Consider the following 23,980-nt stretch of genomic DNA (forward strand, 5'->3'; position numbering starts at 1 on the left):
TTGTTGATGCCAGTTCATTGGATGTATTCAAGAGGGAGTTAGAAATGGCCCTTACGGCTAAAGGGATCAAGGAGTATGGAGAGAAAGCAGGAAAGGGATACTGCGGGAATGATCAGCCATGATGTTATTGAATTGTGGTACAGGTTCGAAGGGCCGAATGCCATACTCTTGTACCTATGTTCTATGTTTCCCCCCCTATAATGTATGCAGCTCTTGAGAGGGTGCTGCATGGAGCAGTCCCGTGCAATAAGTTTTAAAGTTGGTTCACGGACTCCCAGGACGCCTGCAATTTCTATGCCGGTAGAAGTCCGTGTTCCACGTGTATGTGCAGTGTGTGAGGTTGTAGCCCCTCTTCCATTATTTAAAGGGGCTGCTCCTCGATTTCTGGTTGCACTTCAGTCCCACGCTCCTGATCTTTGGGCACCCAGAGTGGAGGGGAGCGGGCAAGTCAGAGGACCTCCTCGTAGGGCTGCTCCTGGGCCTGGCCACAGTGGCCATTGACCGGTCCAGGCAGCGGGCGGTCGAGGAGGTCCTTCAGCCCGCCTCTCTTCCACAGCTACGTTGGTGCCAGGGTGTCCCTGGAGATGGAGCGCGCGGTGTTCACTGGTACGCTCGTGCCCTTCTGCGAGAGGTGGGCACCAGAGGGACTGGAGTGCATCATCACCCCATGGCAACAAAATTTTAAGTTGAACTAAGTTTTCTTTAAAGTTATATTTGGAAATTTGTGGGTTCGAGTGCCCTTCCCAAAAGGGGGCACTTGATTTAAAGATACAATTAAATAGTTGTAGAGCTGTTAAGTTGTGAGTGGCTTAGCCAGTCACATGATGTTCACAAGACTCAATAAAACCCCAGGCAGTTGGGTTCAGGGGATCCACAAGGAGGCAGTGGATGAACTGGTAATGTGTAGTGTAATTGTTAAACCTTTTGCTAATAAATCAACTAGTTCTTAATAGTAATGTGTTGCTATGAATTCTTAAGCAAAGAACCCATGCAGCAAACACATTACACCCCCCACAATGTTTTGGCCCCATTACCACCAGCTAACTCAGCATTGATTGGTGGGAAGTTAACCTACTCAACAATTTGCATTTGTATAGCGCCTTTAAGACGTCCCAAGGCACTTCACAGGCGCGTTAATCAAATGTGACACCGAGCCACATAAGGAGATATTAGGACAGGTGACCAAAAGCTTGGTCAAAGGATAGGTTTTAAGGAGGGTTTTAAAGGAAGAGAGAGAGAGGCAGAGAGGATTAGGGAGATAATTCCAGAGCTTAGGGCCCAGGCAGCTGAAGGCAAATGGTGGAGCAAAGAAAATTGGGGATGCACAATTGGAGAAGCGCAGAGATCTCTGGGCGTTGTAGGGCTGGAGGCGGTTAGAGAGACAGGTAGGGGGCCAGGCCCTGGTTTATAGACACGCCAGCTGTCTCTTATAAATTCCAATAGCAAAGTTCACACACATTCCAGTTAGTGGAGATTTCAGTGTGTAAATTGTACACCATTTTTAGGCAGGGGTTAGCACAATAAAAATCGAACAGCTAGAAATGCAGTCCACATACCTTTAGCCTTCATGTGTGAGCTCCATCAATCAGAATATCTACCCATTGAATTTTCGATGATGAATGTATAATGTATACAATGTGTGCATAATGTACATACAATGCATATATGGTGTATGTATATTATGGGTGTGTGTATAACGTATGTGATGTATGTATAATGTACGGTGCAACTATAATGTGTGATGTGTGTATAATGTATATGATATACGTATAACATATATTCTGTGTATCTATATATGCAGCTCTTATGTATGTTACAATATATGTGATGTATGTACAGTGTGTATGGTGTAAGTATCATGTCTGTGCTCGTATCATGTATGTGGGATGTATGGATAATTATATCCAATATTTATAATGTATGTGTGTGTCTCTGCGTGCGTGTCTGGTATTTTTAATATAAAGCGTTGTCTCGTCTCTGAATCAGAAGGTTGTGGGTTCGAGTCCCACTCCAGGGACTTGAGTATATAAATCTAGGCTGACACTCCAGTGCAGTGCTGAGGCAGTGCTGCACTGTCGGAGGTGCCATCTTTCGGATGAGACGTTAAACCGAGGCCCCGTCTGCTCTCTCAATTGGACGTAAAAGATCCCATGGCATTATTTCGAAGAAGAGCAGGGGAGTTATCCCCGATATTTATCTCTCAATCAACATAAACAGATTATCTGGTCATTATCACATTGCTGTTTGTGGGAACTTGCTGTGTGCAAATTGGCTGCCGCGTTTCCTACATTACAACAGTGACTACACGTCAATAAGTACTTCATTGGCTGTAAAGCGCTTTGAGACGTCCCGTGGTCATGAAAGGCGCTATATTAATGCAAGTCTTTTTTTTTCTTTCTATTCTTTCAGATGAACACAAAGCCCCGGATTTGGAACAATAAACAATCCAGCAAGCGCTATGGCCGTTGGCCGAAGTCCCCATACACGGATGACACACGGTCGGAGGTGGGATGGTCCCCCGTGAGAACCCGACGAAACAGCGATGCTGCATCTGAGATGTCGTGCGCCTGGTAACAAATGGCCCGACAGCCTCGAACGCCCCACTGCCCGTGATCGGATATGGGGAGTGGGGGAGAAATTCAACGCACCGAACAACATATTCCTGCTGACGCGTCCCAACATTCCTAGTTTCCCCAGATTCATTGTTCTAAACACAGGAGTCTCCAATCCTCACCAGACTCGATGGTCCCATCAGCCATTCTTGTTCTGTGCACAATATGTGTTGACAAGAAGGGCTTCTCTGTCCCATTGCTGCTGCCACCCATGGTCATTTGTTATGTTGTTACCTGATTATGGGGTGAGCTGTGACTCTGGGTAGCTCTCTCGCCTTTGAGTCAGAAAGTCATGGGTTCCAAGCTCCATTCCCGAGACTTGAGCACATAATGCAGGCCGACACTCCAGTACTGAGTTCTGGATGAGCAGAAATTTTCTCCAATTGAATATTGGGAAGACCGAAGCCATGGTTTTCGGTCCCCGCCACAAACTCCATTCCCCAGCCACTGACTCCATCCCTTCCCCCCCAACTTCTGTCCGAAGCTGAACCACACTGTTCCCAACCTTGGTGACATATTTGACCCCGAAATGAGCTTTCGACCACATCGCCTCAGCATAACTAAGACTGTCTATTTCCACCTCCGTAACATCACCTGTCTCCGCCCTCGCCTCAGCTCATCCACTGCTGAAGCCCTCATCCATGCCTTTGTTATCTCTAGACTTGACTATTCCAAAGCACTAGAGGTGATCCAAAACTCGGCCGCCCGTGTCCTAACTCGCACCAAGTCCCACTTACCCATCACCCCTGTGCTCGCTGACCTACATTGGCTTCCGCTTAAGCAACACCACGGCTTCAAAATTCTCATCCTTGTTTTCAAATCTCTCCATGGCCTCGCCCCTCCCCATCTCTGTAACCTCCTCCAGCCCCACAACCCCTCTCCACCCCCCGCGATGTCTGCGCTCTTCTAATTCTGCCCTCTGGAGCATCCCCAATTATAATTGCTCAACCATTGGTGGCCGTGCCTTCTGTTGCCCAGGCTCTAAGCTTGGGAATTCCCAACCTAAACCTCTCCGCCTCGCTCTCCTCCTTTAAGACACTCATTAAAACCTACCTCTTTGACCAAGCTTTTGGTCACCTGCCCTAATTTCTCCTTACATGGCTCGGTCAAATTTTTGTCTCAATCCTCCTGTGAAGTGGCTTGGGACATTTCACTACATTAAAGGCCCTATATAAATACAAGTTGTTGTTATGGGAATGCTGCACTGTCGGAGGTGCCGTCTTCCGGATGAGACGTTAAACCGAGGCCCGGTCTGGCCTCTCAGGCGGACGTAAAAGATCGCAGGGCCACTATTTCGTAGAAGAGCAGGGGAGTTCTCCCCGATGTCCTGGCCAATATTTATCCCTCAACCAATATTACTAAAAAACAGATGATCTGCTCATTATCACATTGGTGTTTGTGGGTGCTTGCTTGACGTTTTCTACATCGCAACAGTGACTACACTTTAAAAAGTGTTTAATTGGCTGTAAAGTGCTTTGGGACATCTCGAGGCGGTGAAAGGCGCTATAAAAATGCAGGTACTTCTCTCTGCTTAACCCAATAATGACAGAAGGCTACTTTTCACTGTTGCTGTGACAACAGCCCTTACTGTTTCCACTGATGGGAGGATTGGTAACCAGAGGACACAGATTTAAAATAATTGGCAAAAGAGCCAGAGTGGAGACGAGAATTAAAAAAAATTTTTTTTTTTATATAAACACATGTGATCTGGAACATGCTGCCTGAAAGAGCGGTGGGAGCAGATTTAATAGTAACTTTCAAAAAGGAATTGGATAAATACTTGAAAAGGAAAATTTTGCAGGGCTGTGGGGAAAGAGCAGGGGAGAGTGAGACTAAATGGATAGATGTTTCAAAGAGCCGGCACGGGTATGATGGACTGAATGGCCTCCTTCTGTGCGGTAAGATTCTATGATGCATCCGGAACACAAGGTTGTTACTATATGTTTTCGCCTTGCCGAGTTTTGTCACAATCACAGCCGCTTTTACCAAGGGGGAATCTTGTGTTGTTTGAGCTGCAGTGAAGTGTTTTCGGGCGGATGAAACATATTCTGTTTGATTGGCAGAGTATCTCGATGTTGAATAGCAATTTGCATCTTGCGACAGGACAAGAGGCAGTTGGACCAAAAAAACAATACTGTGACCAAATATTTAAAACGCTGTGCTTTTTAAAATATATAAACTTTTGTATCTTGAATATACAGGGTATTTACAACACGACAATGGGACAATACATGTAAAGTGCTTTAAATGAAAGGCACATTATGGAAGATTTACAACTTAAAATAAAACGTGTTATGCCCTGTCTCTGTTCTTTTAAAATGCAACAAATATATGTGTGTATATAGGCCTCAACATCCCGTTATAGGTTCCATCGGAGTTCTATCCAAACTCCCTGGCGATTCCGATGGAGTGTCAAATGGAGTGTTGGCCTTTATTGTAAGGGGAATGGAGTATAAAAGCAGAGAAATCCTGCTATAACTGAGGCCACACCTAGAGTACTGCGTACAGTTTTGGTCTTATTTAAGGAGGGATATACTTGTAACGGAGGCAGTTCAAAGAAGGTTCACAAGGTTGATTTCTGAGATGAAGGGGTTGTCTTAGGAAGAAAGGTTGAGGCTGTACTCACTGGAGTTTAGTAGAAGAATAAGAGGTGATTTTATTGAAATGTACAAGATTCTGAGGGGGCTAGACAGGGTAGATGCAGAGAGGATGCTTCCCTTAGTGGGGCAATCTAGAACTAGGGGTCATACTTTCAGAATAAGGGGTTGCACATTTAAAACTAAAATGAGGAGGAATTTCTTCCGAGTTGTAAATCTTTGGAATTCTCTACCCCAGAGAGCTGTGGACGCTGGGTCATGGAATATATTTAAGGTGGCGATACAGATTTTTGAGCGATAAGGGAATCAATGGGGAGCGGGCAGGGAAGTGGAGTTGAGTCCATGATCAGATCTGCCATGATCTTATTGAATGGCGGAGCAGGCTCGATGGGCCAAATGGCTGACTTCTGTTCCTATTTCTTAAGTAGTCCCGTCAGTTACAACAGGAAAGCAATGGGTCGGGAATCGAGAATGAGCGATGTTCCGGAGGTGGATGTAGGCAGTCTTTTTACTCCTCTCCTGTCTAGTTTCCGACAATTCTTTCATCAATCTCGCTATTATTGCATCCTTTTCCTGCAGCCTTTCTTCATATCGCTGATTTTCCTGTGCCAACTGTTGTGTTTTTCGCCTGTATGCCAACAACCATACAGCGCGTACCCATTTTAATTTTTCTCTTAGCTACGAGAGTTTTGTCCAATGCCTCAGCTTCTTTTAGGAGGATCGGACACAGTCGCGATGACTTGAACCCATCCCTCTTTCAACGGTAAGTTTTTACCCAAATATTGCTCTACCCTATCTTCCATTTTTTCCCGATCGGGTCCCTGTTCGGGCACCATTTATGTAGGTAGGGTAACCCGTACTTTTTCTCTTTCCTCTAATTCCAGAATCCAACCTGAACCCGTCTGGGTGGGATAAAAATAGCCACGGCTCACAACTCCATATTCTTTGAACTGTGTATTATATTACGGATAACAAACATCACTGCACTGTCCTCTTTAACTTCAAACAGTAACTCTCTTAAACACTACTCACCCCAGTAGTCACTCAGGGAAGTAGGTTTCCATGTGTGCGGTTGACCAAGACCGCCAGTAGTTGCCTTGCAAGTTGCCACGGTTCATCCCCAAACACACCCTTTTACAATGACAAAAAGGTCCTACCCATGACAATAAATGAGGCACCCTGGCCCCCATCTTTGAGGTACCATTTGGTCACTTCCCCATCATGAGTCAGTGAATAGTCCATTATCACACAAAGAAATGTCCTCCTTCGGTTTTGATTGTTCAACCGTTATCAGTGTTTTTGATGGCAAGTTTCGGGACTCCTGCTCTTTTTGATGTTCAACCATTATCATGCAGTGTTTTTGATGGGGAGTTTTGGGTCTATAATGGGTTTTCCACTCCTGCAAAAAAGGTTGACATTAGCATTTCAAAGGGGTGAGGCAACCACTCTAGTCTCGGTGGGGCCGTGGTTAATACGTTCATGCAAGGCTGGTCAATTTACAAAACTGTTTTCACAGTACACCCTTTTTCTTACCCTCTCAAAGTCTCCTTGATAAAATGCAGTCCCTGGGAGTCCCTGGACAAAGACCGCCCTAAGTGGAAGAAGTGCATCCGGAGGGCGCTGAGCACCTCGAGTCTCATCGCCAGGAGCATGCAGAAATCAAGCGCAGGCAGCGGAAGGAGCGTGCAGCAAACCAGACTCCCCACCCTCCCTTTCCTTCAACCACTGTCTGTCCCACCTGTGACAGAGGTTGTAATTCCCGTAGTGGACTGTTCGGTCGCCTGAGAACTCACTTTTAGAATGGAAGCAAGTCTTCCTCGATTTCAAGGAACTGCCGATGATGATGATGTTAACCCTTTAAATGTCGGCTGACTTTTAAGTTAATGCGTTCTTCCTGAAGGTCTGAGTACAGGTCTGCGTGGCCCCCGGCCTGCGAGCAACCATCAGAGCAGGCCGGGGAGCGGAAGGAGCAGCGTGGCAGCATACCACTCCAGGGAGCAGCACGTGCTGCAGCAAGAGAGCAACGGCAGTGAAGAGGACAACTGGACTGGATGTCACCAAGATCCAGGTCGGTGATTGGAGCGTGGGCAGGTACAGCAGGAACGACGAGGTCGGGGCGAAGGAGTGGCGAGAGATTGCAGAGGGACGTGATCGGGGCCCAGGAAAGGCGCGAGTTCGGAGCCCAGAAGAGGCGTGGGCCCAGGGGCAGCCCGGCCAGCCCGCACTGCGATGTGTGCGCGCACTAGGTCCATGCAGCAGAGTTGGTCTCCAGTCGTCCTGGTTAATCCTTGCCATTGGGCCAAGACCTAGCTCTGTCAACGTAGAAACATAAAAATTAGGTGCAGGAGCAGGCCATTCGGCCCCTTGAGCCTGCACCACCATTCAATAAGATCATGGCTGATCATTCACCTCAATACCCCTTTCCTGCTTTCTCTCCATACCCCTTAATCCCTTTGGCCGTAAGGGCCATATCTAATTCCCTCTTGAATATATCTAATGAACTGGCCTCAACAACTTTCTGCGGTAGAGAATTCCACAGGTTAACCACTCTCTGAGTGAAGAAGTTTCTCCTCATCTCGGTCCTAAATGGCTCACCCCTTATTCTTAGACTGTGACACCTGGTTCTGGAACTCCCCAGCAACGGGAACATTCTTCCGGCCTCTAACCTGTCCGATCCCGTCAGAATTTTATATGTTTCTATGAAATCCCCTCTCATTCTTCTACACTCCAGTGGATACAAGCCCAGTTGATCCAGTCTCTGCTCATATGTCAGTCCTGCCATCCCAGGAATCAATCTGGTACACCCTTCGCTGTACTCCCTCAATAGCAAGAACATTATTCCTCAGATTAGGAGATCAACACTGAACACAATATTCCAGGTGTGGCCTCACCAAGGCTCTGTACAACGGCAGTAAGACCTCCCTGCTCCTATACTCAAATCCTCTAGCTATGAAGGCCAACATGCCATTTGTCTTCTTCACCGCCTGCTTTACCTACATGCCAAACTTCAATGACTGATGTACCATGACACCCAGATCCCATTGCACCTCCCCTTTTCCTAATCTGTCACCATTCAGATAATATTCTGTCTTCCTGTTTTTGCCACCAAAATGGATAACCTGACATTTATCCACATTATACTGCATCTGTCATGCATTTGCCCACTCACCTAACCTGTCCAAGTCACCCTGCAGTCTCAGCATCCTCCTCACAGCTCACACCGCCACCCAGCTTAGTGTCATATGCAAACTTGGAGATATTACATTCAATTCCTTCATCTAAATCATTGATGTATATTGTAAATAGCTGGGGTCCCAGCACTGAACCCTGCGACACCCCACTGGTCACTGCCTGCCATTCTGAAAAGAACCCGTTTATTCCAACTCTCTGCTTCCTGTCTGCCAACCAGTTCTCTATCCACGCCCATGTGGTGGCTGGTGTGCAACAGTCATCACATGTTAAAAAAAGTCCATGCACAGGCTTTAACCTTCCACCCTTTAACATGTAGTTCACAACCTGGAATATTAGATCCTTCATTGAAACACCTGTGAACTTTTTGGTGTGGAAGCAAGTCATCCTTGATTCGAGGGGCCACCTATGATGACGATGTGATGTCTACAGGAAGATGCCACCACCATGGAGCAGCAGAGAAGAGGTCAAGGATAGATTCTTGGCCGAGGGAGGGGGGGGGGGGGGGGCAGGGGCTCCAGCACTAACCGTGCAGATTATCTGAATGGTGACAGATTAGGAAAAGGGGAGGTGCAACATGACCTGGGTGTCATGGTCCATCAGTCATTGAAGGTTGGCATGCAGGTACAGCAGGCAGTAAAAAAAGCAAATGGCATGTTGGCCTTCATAGCTAGGGGATTTGAGTATAGGAGCAGGGAGGTCTTACTGCAGTTGAACAGGGCCGTGGTGAGACCACACCTTGAGTATTGTGTGCAGTTTTGGTCTCCTAATCTGAGGAAGGACATTCTTGCTATTGAGGGAGTGCAGCAAAGGTTCACCAGACTGATTCCCGGGATGGCATATGAAGAAAGACTGGATCGACTAGGCTTATAGTCACTGGAATGTAGAAGAATGAGAGGGGATCTCATAGAAACATATAAAATTCTGACAGGATTGGACAGGTTAGATGCAGGAAGAATGTTCTCACAATCTTGGGGAAGTCCAGAACCAGGGGTCACAGTCCAAGGATAAGGGGTAAGCTATCTAGGACCGAGATGAGGAGAAACTTTTTCACCCAAAGAATTGTGAACCTGTGGGATTGTCTACCACAGAAAGTTGTTGAGTCCAGTTCGGTGGATATATTCAAAAGGGAGTTAGATGTGGCCCTTACAGCTAAAGGGATCAGGGAGTATGGAGAGAAAGCAGGAGTGGGGTACTGAAGTTACATGATCAGCCATGATCATATTGAATGGTGGTGCAGGCTCGAGGGGCCAAATGGCCTGCTCCTGCACCTATTTTCTATGTAATGATCCTTTCTAATGGATACGTCGTTGATTGATAGACCCTAGAGGGTAAATGATACAGCGACTGACAGCAGCCTGGGAGAATGCTGTCAGTGGGGGTCCCATAGGGGACAGTTTTGGGACTGCTTCAGCTTGATATTATAAATTTCTTAAAGAAAATATTTTGGGATATAGCCAGTGAGTAATTTGAGACATGACTTGTGGTGAGTGTAGTGTGCCATGATCTCACTGAATAGACTCAACAGGCTGAATGGCCTCCAACCGAGCCAAACCAGAACAGAAATCCCTAGTTTATCTCATGGCTCCGGTTCGTTCTATTTTAACACAAAGCATATTTGAGGCAGAAAAATTAAATAATGAAATTTTTTTTTCTAGTTTTGTATTCAATAAAGCTGCTTTGGTGATGTCACCTCTGTTGCATTAAGTCTTTTTACCTCCACCACTCCGGTAATTTAATTTAATTTCTAGCCAAGAGAAGAAGAATCCATTCCACCGAGTTAAGCAACTGGAGGGGGCGGAGAAAACTTATTTGATGAGATACCAAATTCTATTTACAAAAAAAAAAATCCAAATCCCTGGAGCAGCTGAAATCCAGTCCTGGCTTTACCCACAACCCAGGTCTTGGATCCTGACCAATGAGAAGGCGGCTCACCGTCTCCCGTGGCGACAGGCGGGTTAGCGCTCCAACCCTCGGCAGGGCCGCTGGCGGCTCCGCTCCATCATTTTATTTTAATTTAACTTGATTTAATTTTAAATTAATTGAGGTTTTACCCTTTTTAACCTCTCTCTCACTTCCCCTCCCCTCCCCTCAGTGCGGGCGGTGCCGCCGGAGTCACTACGGTAGCGCGGGATAGTAGCGGCCCGCCCTGGGATCCGGAAGGATCAGGAATGTTCCGGAAGGTTCTCACCGCCGGCTCCCTGGTGCGCGCGCTGCACGCAACGCTGACGTGGGCGGTGACGTTGGCCCTCTTCTTGTCTGAAACGGGTGAGCTCATCATTGGACTGTACCACAGGCCGGGGGGTGGGGGGGAAGTAAGGAAGAGATCGTCATAGAATGGTTACAACAACAACAACAACTTGTATTTATATACCGGCTTCAATGTAGTGAAACAGCCCAAAGCGCTTCACAAGAGCATTATGCGATAAAAATTTGACACCTAGCCATATAAGTAAAAATGAGCACAGGTGACCAAAAGCTTGGTCAAAGAGATAGGTTTTAAGGAGCGTCTTGAAGGACGAAAGAGAGTAGAGGGGCAGAGCTGGGGGCCGAGGCAATAAAAGGCACAGCCACCAATGATTGAGTGATTATAATCAAGGATGCTGATTATAATCAGTGCCGCCCATTTAAAACTGAGAGTGGCTCTAGGCCTTTTGGCTAAGAGCATTGGCGCAGAGTGATCCTTGGCGTGTGCAAGGTGACCTCTGGCGTTTGTGATTTGACAAAGAATTGGAACGATTGGCTACGAATTTCAAAAAAAAAAAAAATGAGGAGGAATTTCTTCTCCGAGGGTTGTAAATCTGTGGAATTCTCTGCAGCAGAGAGCTGTGGAGGCTGGGACATTGAATATATTTAAGGCGGAGATAGATTTTTGAGCGATAAAAGAATAAAGGGTTAACGGGAGCGGGCGGGGAAGTGGAGCTGAGTCCATGATCAGATCAGCCCTCATTATCATTATCATCATCATAGGCAGTCCCTCGGAATCGAGGAAGACTTGCTTCCACTCTTAACATGAGTTATTAGGTGGCTGACAGTCCAATACGGGAATTACAGTGTATCACAGGTGGGGCAGATAGTCGTTGAGGGAAGGGGTGGGTGGGACAGGTTTGCCGCACGCTCTTTCCGCTGCCTGCGCTTGATTTCTGCTTGCTCTCGGCGACCAGATTCAAGGTGCTAAGCGCCCTCCCAGATGCACTTCCATCGCTTAGGGCAGTCTTGGGCCAGGGACTCCCAGGTGTCAGTGGGGATGTTGCACTTTATCAGGGAAGGTGTCCTTGTAAAGTTGTCACTAGAGTCCTCCTCAACCGTCTTATCCCTGTTGCCTAGGAGCTCCTCCCGGAATCACAGTGTGGATTTCGTCCCCTCCGGGGCACAATGGACATGATTTTTGCAGAGCGACAGCTGCAGGAAAAATGCAGGGAACAGCACCAGCCCTTATACATGGCCTTCTTAGACCTTACAAAGGCCGTTGACACTGTCAACTGCGAGGGTCTATGGAGCGTCCTGCTCCATCTCAGATGCCCCCAAAAGTTAATCACCATTCTCCGCCTGCTCCACGACAACATGCAGGCCGTGATCTTTACCAACAGATCCATCACAGACTCAATCCACGTCTGGACCGGGGTCAAGCAGGGCTGCGTCATCGCCCCAACCCTCTTCTCAATCTTCCTCGCTGCCATGCTCCACCTCACAGTCGACAAGCTCCCCGCTGGAGTGGAACTAAACTACAGAACCAGTGGGAAGCTGTTCAACCTACGCCATCTCCAGGCCAGGTCCAAGACCACCCCAACGTCTGTTGTCGAGCTACAGTATGCGGATAACGCCTGCGTCTGCGCACATACAGAGGCTGAACTCCAGGACATAGTATTTACTGAGGCGTACGAAAGCATGTCAGTAAGATAAACGTCCTCCATCAGCTTGTCCTCACCGCACAGCACTGCCCCCTACTCATCAAGATCCATGGCGCGGTCCTGAGCAACGTGGACCACTTCCCATATCTCGGGAGTCTCCTATCAACAAGAGCAGGCATTGATGACGAGATCCAACACCGCCTCCAGTGCACCAGTGCAGCCTTCGGCCGCCTGAGGAAAAGAGTGAAGATCAGGCCCTCGAAACTACCACTAAGCTCATGGATCAGATCAGCCATAATCTTATTAAATGGCGGAGCAGGCTCGAGGGGCCAGGTGGCCTATTCCTGCTCCTATTTCTTATGTTATGTTGTTCAAGAGGGAAGAATTAGAGGAGCGCAGACATTTCGGGGGGGGGGGGAGGGGGTGCTGGAGGAGATTACAGAGATGGGGAGGGGAGTGGCCATGGAGGGATTTGAAAACAAGGATGAGAATTTTGAAATCGAGACATTGCTTAACTGGAAGCCAATGTAGGTCAGCGAACACAGGGTGATGGGTGCGAGTTAGAACACGGGGCAGCCAAGTTTTGGATCACTTCTAGTTTACGTAAGGTACAGCACAGAAGGAGGCCATTCGGCCTGTCAAACCTGTGCCGGCTTTCTGCAAGAGCACTTCTGCTAGTCCCACTCCCCCCACCCTTTCACCATAGTCCTGCAATTTTTTTTTTCCTTTGGATACTTACCAAATTCCCTTTTGAAAGCCACGATTGAGTCTGCCTCCACCACCCTTTCAGGCAGTGCATTCCGGATCATAACCACTCGCTGCATAAAAAAGTTTTTCCTCATGTCGCCTTTGGACCTTCTGCCAATCACCTTAAATCTGTGTCCTCTGGTTCTCGACCCGTCCGCCATAGATTCATTGAAATTTACAACACGCAAATTTGCCCCATCGTGTCCGTGCCGGCCGACAAAGAGCCTAATCCCACTTTCCAGCTCTTGGTCTGTAGCCCTGTAGGTTACGGTACTTCAAGTGCACATCCAAGTACTTTTTAAATGTGGTGAGGGTTTCTGCCTCTACCACCCTTTCAGGCAGTGAGTTCCAGACCCCCACCACCCTCTGGATGAAAAAATATCCTCTCAAATCCCCTCTAAATCACCTACCGATTACTTTAAAGCTTTGACCCCTCTGCTAAGGGAAATAGGTCCTTCCTACCCAGTTTCTCTCGATCTACTCTGTCCAGATTCATCATGATTTTGAACACCTCTATCAAATCGCCTCTTCATCTTTTCTGCTCTAAGGGGAACAACCCCAACCTCTCCAGTCTATCCACGTAATTGAAGTCCCTCACCCCTGGAATCATTCTCGTAAATCTTTTCTGCACCCTCACTAAGGCCTTCACATCCTTCCTAAAGTGTGGTGCCCAGAATTGGACACAATACTCCAGTTGAGGCTGAACCAGTGTTTTATACCGGTTCATCATAACTTCCGCGCTTTTGTACTCTATGCATCTATTTATGAAGCCCAGGATTTCAAATACTTTTTTAACCGCTTCCTCAACCTGCCATGCCACCTTCAATGATTTGTGCACATATACCCCCTTTAGGATTGTACCCTTTAGTTTATATTGTCTCTCCTCGTTATTCCTACCAAACTGTATTACTTTGCACTTTTCTGTGTTCAAGTGATAAGGAACTGTGTTCAGAATAGAATTATATAATTTACTGAATGTTATTACTGATAACACATTTAATACCATTAGTACTGTAAACATTAGGATACTTAGTCTTTCTTGGGGTAATTCTCTTTCTTTAAGACTGTGTGTTCTCCTTTTGGTAACAGTGGTAGATCCTGTGAAGTACAACAACTTACATTAGTGACACTCTTTCAATGCAATAATTGCCCCCAACAGCAACTTGCATTTATATAGCACCTTTAACATATTATACAGAAGTTACAGCACAGAAACATACTTTGTCCTTGTGTTTTTCCTATCAAAGTGGATAACTTCACATTTATCCACATTATACTGCATCTGCCATGTGTTTGCCCACTCACTCAACCTATCTAAATCGCCTTGCAGCATCTTTGCATCCTCCTCACAACTCACAATCCCACCTAGTTTTGTGTCGTCAGCAAAGTTGGAAATATTACATTTGGTTCCCTCATCCACATCATTTATATATATTGTGAATAGCTGGGGCCCCAGCACTGATCCCTGTGGTACCTAGTAAATGATCCGATGGCACTATTTTGAAGAAGAGCAGGGGAGTTATCCCCGGTGTCCTGGGCCAATATTTATCCCTCAACAAACATCACAAAAACAGATTATCTGGTCATTATCTCATTGTTGTCTGTGGGAGCTTGCTGTGCGCAAAAATGGCTGCCGCGTTTCCGACATTACTACAGTGACTGCACTTCAAAAAGTACTTCATTGGTTGTAAAGCACTTTGGAACGTCCTGAGGTTGTGAAAGGTGCTATATAAATACAAGTCTCTCTTATTGTTCATTACAGATCTGAGGAGGAGTGAAGAGCGTGGGGAGTTCCTCCAGCCAGTCACCTTCCTGTTGCTGGTTCTCTGTTCGATGTTACTATACTTCATCACCTCCCTCATGGACCCGGGATACGTCACATTTGACGATGAACTAAAGGTAAATCGATCTCCGTCCGGCTCAAACTGAAACGGGTCGATAGGGCTGCATTAGTCTTCAACAATAACAACAACAACTTGTATTTATATAGCGCCTTTAACATAGTAAAACGTCCCAAGGTGCTTCACAGGCGTGTTATAAGAGAAAAGTACAGTTCTGGTCGCCGTATTATAGGAAGGACGTGATTGCACTGGAGAGGGTGCAGAGGAGATTTACGAGGATGCTGCCTGGAATGGAGAATCTTAGCTATGAGGACAGATTGGATAGGCTGGGTTTGTCCTCCCTTGGAACAGAAGAGGCTGAGGGGAGACCTCATTGAAGTGTATAAAATTTTGAGGGGCCTGAATATAGTAGATAGCAAGTGCCTATTTCCCTTGGTGGAGGGGCCAATTACGAGGGGACAATGGTTTTAGGTGGTTGGTGGAAGGTTTAGAGGGGATTTGAGGAGAAGCTTCTTCACACAGAGGGTTGTGGGGGTCTGGAACTCGCTGCCTGGAAAGGTGGTAGAGGCAGAAACCCTCACCACATTTAAAAGGTGCTTGGACAGACACTTGAAGTGCCGTGACCTGTAGGGTTACGGACCTAGAGCTGGAAACTGGTATTAGACTGGATAACCTCTTGTTGGCTGGCACAGATACGATGGTAAGTACTTTAGGGAATCTAATACGGCCAGAGTGATCTCCTGGACTAGTTTTGATCGCCTGGATGGGTCGGAGAGGAATTTTCCCAGACCTTTTTTCCTCTATTGGCCTGGGTTTTTGTCTTTTTTTTTTGCCTCTCCCAAGAGATCGCATGGCTCCGGGTGGGGTGGAGTGTAAAGTGTTGCAATACATGAGTTGTGTGGGGCGGACTGGTTGGGCTGGATCCTCTTTACCTGTCCGCCATTGTTCATTGTTCATAGGTTTTATATGTAACCTTCAGGGCTGCTGACCAAGGGTCGTGTGGCACAGGCACGATGGGCCGAAATGGCCATCTTCTCGCTGTAAATTTCTATGTTTCTATATAATTGCCTTCGAGGGGATGCAAGGAAGGTTCACTCGATGGATTCCTGGCATGAGAGGGTTGCCCTATGAGGAGCGATTGTGTGGATTGGTTCTATACTCTGGAATTTAAAAGAATGAGAGGTGATCTCATTGAAACATACAAGATTCTGAGGGGGATTGACAGGGTAGCTGCTGAGAGGTTGTTTCCCCCTGGCTGGAGAGTCTAGAACTAGGGGGTCATAGTCTCAAGATAAGGGGTTGGCCATTTAGGGCTGAGAAGAGGAAGAATTTCTTCTCTCAGAGGGTTGTGAATCTTTGGAGTTCTCTACACCAGAGGGCTGTGAATGCTGAGACATTGAGTATATTCAAGACTGAGATCAATAGATTTCTGGACACTAAGGGAACCAAGGGATCGGAGATCGGGCGGGAAAGTAGAGTTGAGGTAGACTATCAGCCATGATCTTATTAAACGGTGGAGCAGACTTGAGGGGCCATATGGTGTACTCCTGCTCCTAGTTCTTGTGTTCAGCACAGAAACAGGCCATTCGGACTAGCTGGTCCGTGCCGGTGTTTATGCTCCACACGGGCCTCCTCCCACCTTACTTCATCTCACCCTATCAACATATCCTCCAGAGACGTGAGCACAAAAATCAGGCTGGCACTTCAATGAAGTACTGAGGGAGCACTGCACTGTCGTTGGTACTGTCTTTAAGATGAGATGTTAAACTGCGGCTCCGCCTGCCCTTTCAGGTGGACATAAAAGATCCCAGGGGAAGCCGATGTCCTGGCCAATATTTATCCCTCAATTTATCATTAAAGATTATCTGGTTATTATCACATGGCTGTTTGTGGGAGCTTGCCGTGTTTCCAAGAATAAAACAGTGACAACACTTCAAAATGTACTTAATTGGCTGTAAAGTGCTTTGGGGCATCCAGAGGATGCCCAGAGGAAGTTGTTTCTTTCTCCCGGAAACCTACCAGGGGCTGGGAAACTTCTCACTCAGCTTCAGGTAACCCTACAAATTAAATCCCTAATGGTCAGGCTAGTCACAGCTAGCCTGCACCCAAGCTCCCTGGGCTGTAGCAAGTGGGTGTGACTCTGTAGGCAGAGAGTGCACCCCATAATGGCAGCTAGTCATTATCCTGCCATTCACACTCTATCATGACTAATATTTTTCTAACTCCTGGCATTACAATTTGAATTCGGCTCATCATCCCTTTTGTCTCTCTAATCTCTCCTGCCTTCCACCCTATCACAGACCTTCCCTTTTGTTCTTTCTTCCCCTCCCCCTTTCAGTGCTGGTTAAGAATCTGTTCTTTCCGAACACTCTCCAGTTTTGACGAAGGTCATCGACCTGAAACGTTAACTCTGCTTCCTCTCCACAGATGCTGCCTGACCCGCTGAGATTTCCAGCATTTTCTGTTTTTATTACAGATTCCAGCATTTGCAGTGTTTTGCTTTTCTCCCTCATGTACTTATCTAGCTTCCCCTTAAATGCATCTATGCTATTCGCTGCATCCACTCCCATGTGATAGCGAGTTCACTAATATTCACTCGCTTGTTCAACATGAAAACTTTTAAAATAATTAAAGTGCCCTGGATGCTATTTTGAAGATTTTGAGTTTTTAATTTCCTGATGGTTTTTTGCTGGTTCCTCACAGACCCGGGTTGCTCGATCGAATCAGGGTGCTGGGGATGAGAAGGAACAGATGATCCCTGTGGTACAGAAAGCACAGAGACTGAGGCGCTGCGGCTATTGCATGGTCCAGGTGGGATTCTTCACCTTTGGAGCACATTGAAATTATTTATGTCTTGGCAAATGAAAATTCATCATCTGAAAGAAAAGAAAGACTTGCATTTCTATAGCGCCTTTCACAACCTCAGGACGTCCCAAAGCGCTTTACAGCCAAAGAAGTATTTTTGAAGTGTAGTCACTGTTGTAATGTAGGAAACGCAGCAGCCAATTTGCGCACAGCAAGCTCCCACAAACAGCAATGAGACAATGACCAAATATTTTCATGATGTTGGTTGAGGGATAAATAATGGCCAGGACATTGGGGAGAACTCTGCTGCTGTTCTTTGAAATAGTGTCATAGGATCTTTTATGTCCACCTGAGAGGACAGATGGGGTCCTGGTTTAACGTCTCATCCAAAAGACAGCACTTCCGACAATGCAGCGCTCCACTCCGCAGTACTGCCCCTCCGTCAGTGCGGCGCTCCCTCAGTACTGCCCCTCCGTCAGTGCGGCGCTCCCTCAGTACTGCCTTTCTGACAGTGCAGCGCTCCCTCAGTATGGCCCCTCCGACAGTGCGGCGCTCCCTCAGTACTGCCTTTCTGACAGTGCAGCGCTCCCTCAGTACTGCCCCTCCGTCAGTGCGGCTCTCCCTCAGTACTGCCTTTCTGACAGTGCAGCGCTTCCTCAGTATGGCCCCTCCGACAGTGCGGCGCTCCCTCAGTACTACCCCTCCGACAGTGCGGCGCTCCCTCAGTACTGCCCCTCCGACGGTGCGTTGCTCCCTCAGTACTGCCCTTCCGACAGTGCGGGGCTCCCTCAGTACTGCCCCTCCGACGGTGCGTTGCTCCCTCAGTACTGCCCCTCCAACAGTGCCGTGCTCCCTCAGTACTGCCCCTCCGACACTCCCTCAGTACTGCCCCTCTGACAGTGCGGTGCTTCCTCAGTACTGCCCCTCCGACACTGCGACACTCCCTCAGTACTGCCCCTCCGACACTCCCTCAGTACTGCCCCTCTGACATTGCAGTGCTCCCTCAGTATAATTGTATAATTAGAATCAATCTGATTATTGGTTATTGATACTAGTGGACCTCTTGTGGCGTTGCTCGTGGTGATGTTCTGATTGATCTTCATTTCAGTCAATCAGAAACTGCAATGCCCGAAGCGTGACACAGGAAGTGTGACACGATGCAGGAAATCGTCCTGTGTTTGATAGAGATAACTAGGTGTAATGGGTTCCTAATCTAACACTGAAGAATTAATTATCTGTATTTTCCGACCACTGTGAATTTCCAGCATTTTCAGTTTTTATTTCAAATTTACAGCATTCACTTTTTTTATTGTAAATTTGATTAATTTTTATTTGTTGTGGTGGGATTTGATCCCATGACCTCTGGGTTTACCAGAACCAGGCAGAAAAGTTTGAATAATTGAAACACTACATTTGGTAAACTTTAGTTTTGCTGCAGAGCAGCTGATTAGAACTACAACAACTTGCATTTATATAGTGCCTTATATTTGACACCGAGCCACATAAGGAGATGTTAGGACAGATGACCAAAAGCTTGGTCAAAGAGGCAGAATTTAAGGAGCATCTTAGAGGCGGAGAGGTTACGGAGGGGATTCCAGGGCTTAAGGCCTAGGCAGCTGAAGGCTGGTGGAGGGATTAAAATCGGGGATGTTCAAGAGGCCAGAATTGGAGGAGGGCAGGGGTCTCTCAGCTGGAGGGGCTGGAGGAGGTCACAGAGAAAGGGAGGGGGCGCGGAGGCATTTGAAAACAAGGATGAGAATTTTAAAATTGAGGCGTGAAGAATGTAAAATTTAATGAGTTTCCTTTGTTCCAGCAGCAGCCCATGCGATCCAAGCACTGCCAGTCCTGTCAGCACTGTGTGCGTCGGTACGACCACCACTGCCCCTGGATCGAGAACTGTGTGGGGGAGAGGAACCATCGCTTCTTCGTGCTCTACCTGACAGTGCAACTCGCCGCCCTGCTGTGGGCCTTCCACATTGCGTGGTAAGGGTCTGCCTCAGCTTCTACCAAGTGGGTTAGGAGGAGTGGGTGGGTTTTAGTGCACGAGGGAGAGAGCCTGAGATACCAACTGCGATCCTCCCCTTTCAATTTTTAGCCATCGAACCTCTTGTCGGTTGAGATTTCTCAGTTGGACTATTAAAGGGAACATATTTACATAGGAACATAAGAAATAGGAACAGGAGTAGGCCATACGGCCCCTTGAGCCTGCTCCGCCATTCAATGAGATCATGGCTGATCTGATCTTGGCCTCAACTCCACTTTCCTGCCTGTTCCTCATAACCCTTGTCTTCCCTATAATTCAAGAATCTGTCTATCTCAGCCGTGAATATATTCAATGAGCCAGCCTCCACAACTCTGGGGAAGAGAATTCCAAAGATTCACGACCCTCTGAGAGAAGAAATTCCTCCTCATCTCCGTCTTAAATGGGCGACCTCTTTATTCTGAAACTATGCCCCCTAGTTCTAGATTTCCCCACGAAGGGAAACATTCTCTCTGCATCAAGCCCCCTCAGAATCTTATATGTTTCACCTCTCATTTTTCTAAACTCCCAATGCGTATAGGCTCAACTTTTCCTCATAAGACAGGAGGAGGGAATTCAGCCCCTCTAGTGTGTTCTATCATTCAATTCAATCATGGCTGATCTGTACCTTAACTCCATTTTACCGCCTTGGTTCCCTAACAAAAAATCTTTCAAATCTCAGTTTTGAAAATTTAAATTGACCTGAAAAGCTTTTTGTGGGAGAGAGTTCCAGATGTCCATTTCCCACTGGACTGCAGGTGGAGTGTGTGAACTTGCGATCATTACAATGTTAAGCCCACCAAGCATCTGCTCATGTATCCTCTCTCCCTATGAGCCACCTTAGTCTAATTCCAGGCTCCTGCTCACTCCCTATGCCCTTTCATATCCCTCTTTTTCACATAACTATCTGATTCCTCTTTAAAATAATTTATGGACTCTGCTTCAATTACCGTTTGCGCCCGAAAATTCCACATTCTACCCACGTGGGCTAAAAATCTATTTCTAACATCCCATTTAATTCTTTTTGTGATTATCTTAAATGTGCTGTCTGCTTACAGTCCCACAAATCAGTGGGAACAAACCAACACTATTTACTTTATCAGAGACCATCCTAATCGTGAAAATCTCTTCCTATATCACACCTTAACCTTCTCGGCTGTAGATCTCAAATTTCTGTTCAAAACCACTCATCAATATTCCCTCTAATTTTTTTTTAAACGAGCTGTGCGGGCCATTCAATATTCTGCTGTTTTTCTACCTAATAGTTGGCTTCATGCCTGCATGGGACCTTCAGAGCGCTGCTCGGCCGTGCAGCTTAAAGGGAACATTGCCCCTCATCCCTGGTACCATCCAAATGAATCTGCACGGTGCCTTTTCTATTGCTTTTATACCCTTCCTATGACAGGGGCCCAATTCTCCAAACTGTGGCCTGACTAAAAGTCTTGCACAAGTTCAATATTGTTTCCTGGCTTTTGTACTCTATGCCTCTAGATACAAAGTCTGTTTTCCTTTTTTTCCAGCCTTATTGAGGTGTGAAAAAGACAATATTACTTAGTCACAATAGTAACTTTGCTCCAAATAAAACTGAATGCTGCACATTGTACAGGGGCATTAGCGCCTCTGAATGGTTTTTCAGTGGCTGTAAATCATCACTTGTTCCTCCCTTTTCCACGTGTGAGGGAGTCCAATACTAGGGGCCATCAATATAAGATAGTCACCAAGAAATCCAATAGTGAATTCAGGAGAAACTTCATTACCCAGAGAGTGGTGAGAATGTGGAACTCACTTCCACAGGGAGTGGTATAGATGCATTTAAGGGGAAGCTAGATAAGTACATGAAGGAGAAAGGATATGCTGATAGGGTGGGAGGAGGCTCATGTGGAGCATAAGAATGGCCTGTAATGAAAATTTTATGTAATTCCATTCTATAACCTCTCTATTGCCACCTGTTAATAAAATAAAGTATTGCATTTACAGAGCGCCATTTACAACCTCAGGACATTCCACTTTACAGCCAATAAAGTACTTGAAGTGTAGTCACTGTTGTAATGCAGGAAACGCAGCAGCCATTTTGTGCACAGCAAACTCCCACAACCAGCAATGAGATAAATGATCAGATAATCTGTTTTAGTGATGTCAGTTAAGGGATAAATATTGTCCAGGATACCAAGAAGAACTCCCTGCTTTTCTTCAAAATAGTGCCCTAGGATCTTTTATATCCACTCAAGAGTGTAGACGGGGTCATGGTTTAACATCTCATCCAAAAGACTCCCTCAGTACTGCCCCTCCAACAGTGCGGCGCTCCCTTAGTATTGCCCCTCCGACAGTGCGACACTCCCTCAATACTGTCCCTCCGACAGTGCGACACTCCCTCAATACTATCCCTCCGACAGTGCGACACTCCCTCAATACTGTCCCTCCGACAGTGCGGCACTCCCTCAGTATTGCCCCTCCGACAGTGCGGCGCTCCCTCAGTATTGCCCCTCCGACAGTGCGACACTGCCTCAATACTGTCCCTCTGACAGTGCGGCACTCCCTCAGTATTGCCCCTCCGACAGTGCGGCGCTCCCTCAGTACGGCGCTCCCTCAGTATTGCCCCTCCGACAGTGCGACACTCCCTCAGTACTGCCCCTCCGACAGTGCGGCGCTTCCTCAGTATTACCCCTCCGACAGTGCGGTACTCCCTCAGTACTGCCCCTCTGACAGTGCGGCACTCCCTCAGTACGGCGCTCCCTCAGTATTGCCCCTCCGACAGTGCGACACTCCCTCAGTGCTGCCCCTCCGACAGTGCGGCGCTTCCTCAGTATTGCCCCTCCGACAGTGCGGTACTCCCTCAGTACTGCCCCTCTGACAGTGCGGCACTCCCTTAGTACTGACCCTCTGGAGTGTCAGCCTAGATTATGTGTTTTAAGTCTGTGGAGTGGAGCTCGAAACCACGACCTTCTGACCCACGTGAGAGTGCTGCTCATTGAGCCACGGCTGACACTGTAATATTCTTCAATGTTGATGTTACTCGCAGGTCGGGGTTCCGTACTGAGGCTTTGTGGAAAGACTGGTTCCGGGTCAACACGTTCCTGCTGTTGGCGTTTCTGGTCATTATCGTGGTCACCGTGGTGGTGATGCTGCTGCTGGTGTCACACCTGTACCTGGTGTCCAGCAACACCACAACGTGGGAGTTCATGTCCCGCCATCGCATCTCCTACCTCAAACACTGCGGCTCCGAGGAGAACCCATTCGACCAGGGCATCCTTGGGAATCTCTGGACATTTTTCTGCGTCTGCAAGACAGTCGTGTGGGAGAGGATTTATTTTCGAGACGAGGATGAACTGGTTTAGTGAGTGGGTTATTTCTAATGCGTGGACTCTACTCTGACATTCTTTTCTGTCGCACGGGGATTGCATAATTTATCGTTGGCAATCTCATAACAGCCCCAAAATGCCAGGCTCAATGGCAGTGGGAGATCCACCCCTCAAGTGATAAGAGGGGGGGGGGGGGGGGGTGATTAGTCATCTACCCTCAGTCTGGGGGGAATGACCAAAGGAAAGAAGCATAAAGACAGCAAAATGCTACACAAAGTGGAGGAGGGATGTAGATTGCCTGCTTTCTTTTCTCCCCTACCCCTTTTGCTTTCCCCCCATCTCTTGTTCTCTGTCTTTCTCTTTTCCCCCCCTGCGGCTCTTTTTCTCCTCCCTCTCTCTTTTCCCCCTCAAGTCTGAGCTTGGTTGTGCCTCTGTGAGAAAGCCAATTTCTGGGGGAGGGAGAAGAGAATATTAAAAAAAAAGATCATTTGCCCAGGATCACTGTCACTGACTTGCAATCTGAGTAGTTGTCGAGTAGAAAGGGATAAGGGGGTAAAAAAAAAAAAAGAAGAGCAAGGAGAGAGGGGAGCAAAAGTGATCTTTGAGGAATTGTGACCGAGGTCTGAGCATGTATTGCAGTTATGAGATCATCCTTTATTAACACTACTGCACTCAAAGATTAAATGTGCACTGATTGCTCATTTATCGAACAAAATGCACTACATTTTAATAAAATAGGAGCCGCTCCTATTTTTTTGGATGTTCTGAAGTATTAAACAGTTTAACATTTAGATAGTTAGAAATTAGGGACTATTTTGCTGTCCACTTGAATCATAATATTTCACCCTGCAACTCCTTTGCTGATATTTAACCTTTGCCCAGGCCTTAAAAAGTGTAATATTTTTCCAAAATTTCTATAGATTTTCACCTGGATGTACCAAAACCCACTGGACCATATTAGGCAGGTGAATCTATATGCTGTGTTCATTTGTAGAAGTTGTGGAATTTGAACTGCTGCA

The 23,980-nt window shown here is 47.0% G+C and overlaps 1 protein-coding gene across 1 annotated transcript; it reads left to right on the forward strand.

Moving 5' to 3' along the window:
• The first annotated feature begins 10,368 nt into the window (after positions 1 to 10,368).
• On the forward strand, positions 10,369 to 23,124 carry zdhhc12a (zinc finger DHHC-type palmitoyltransferase 12a). Its single transcript, XM_070863685.1, has 5 exons — positions 10,369 to 10,666; positions 14,759 to 14,895; positions 17,541 to 17,648; positions 19,459 to 19,625; positions 22,682 to 23,124. Exons 1-5 carry the CDS (start codon positions 10,570 to 10,572, stop codon positions 22,995 to 22,997), a joined length of 825 nt encoding a protein of 274 aa, XP_070719786.1. The 5' UTR covers positions 10,369 to 10,569; the 3' UTR covers positions 22,998 to 23,124.
• Positions 23,125 to 23,980: the final 856 nt, after the last annotated feature.

This window comes from Pristiophorus japonicus, chromosome 20, assembly GCF_044704955.1.
Source record: "Pristiophorus japonicus isolate sPriJap1 chromosome 20, sPriJap1.hap1, whole genome shotgun sequence".
NCBI lineage: Eukaryota > Metazoa > Chordata > Chondrichthyes > Pristiophoridae > Pristiophorus > Pristiophorus japonicus.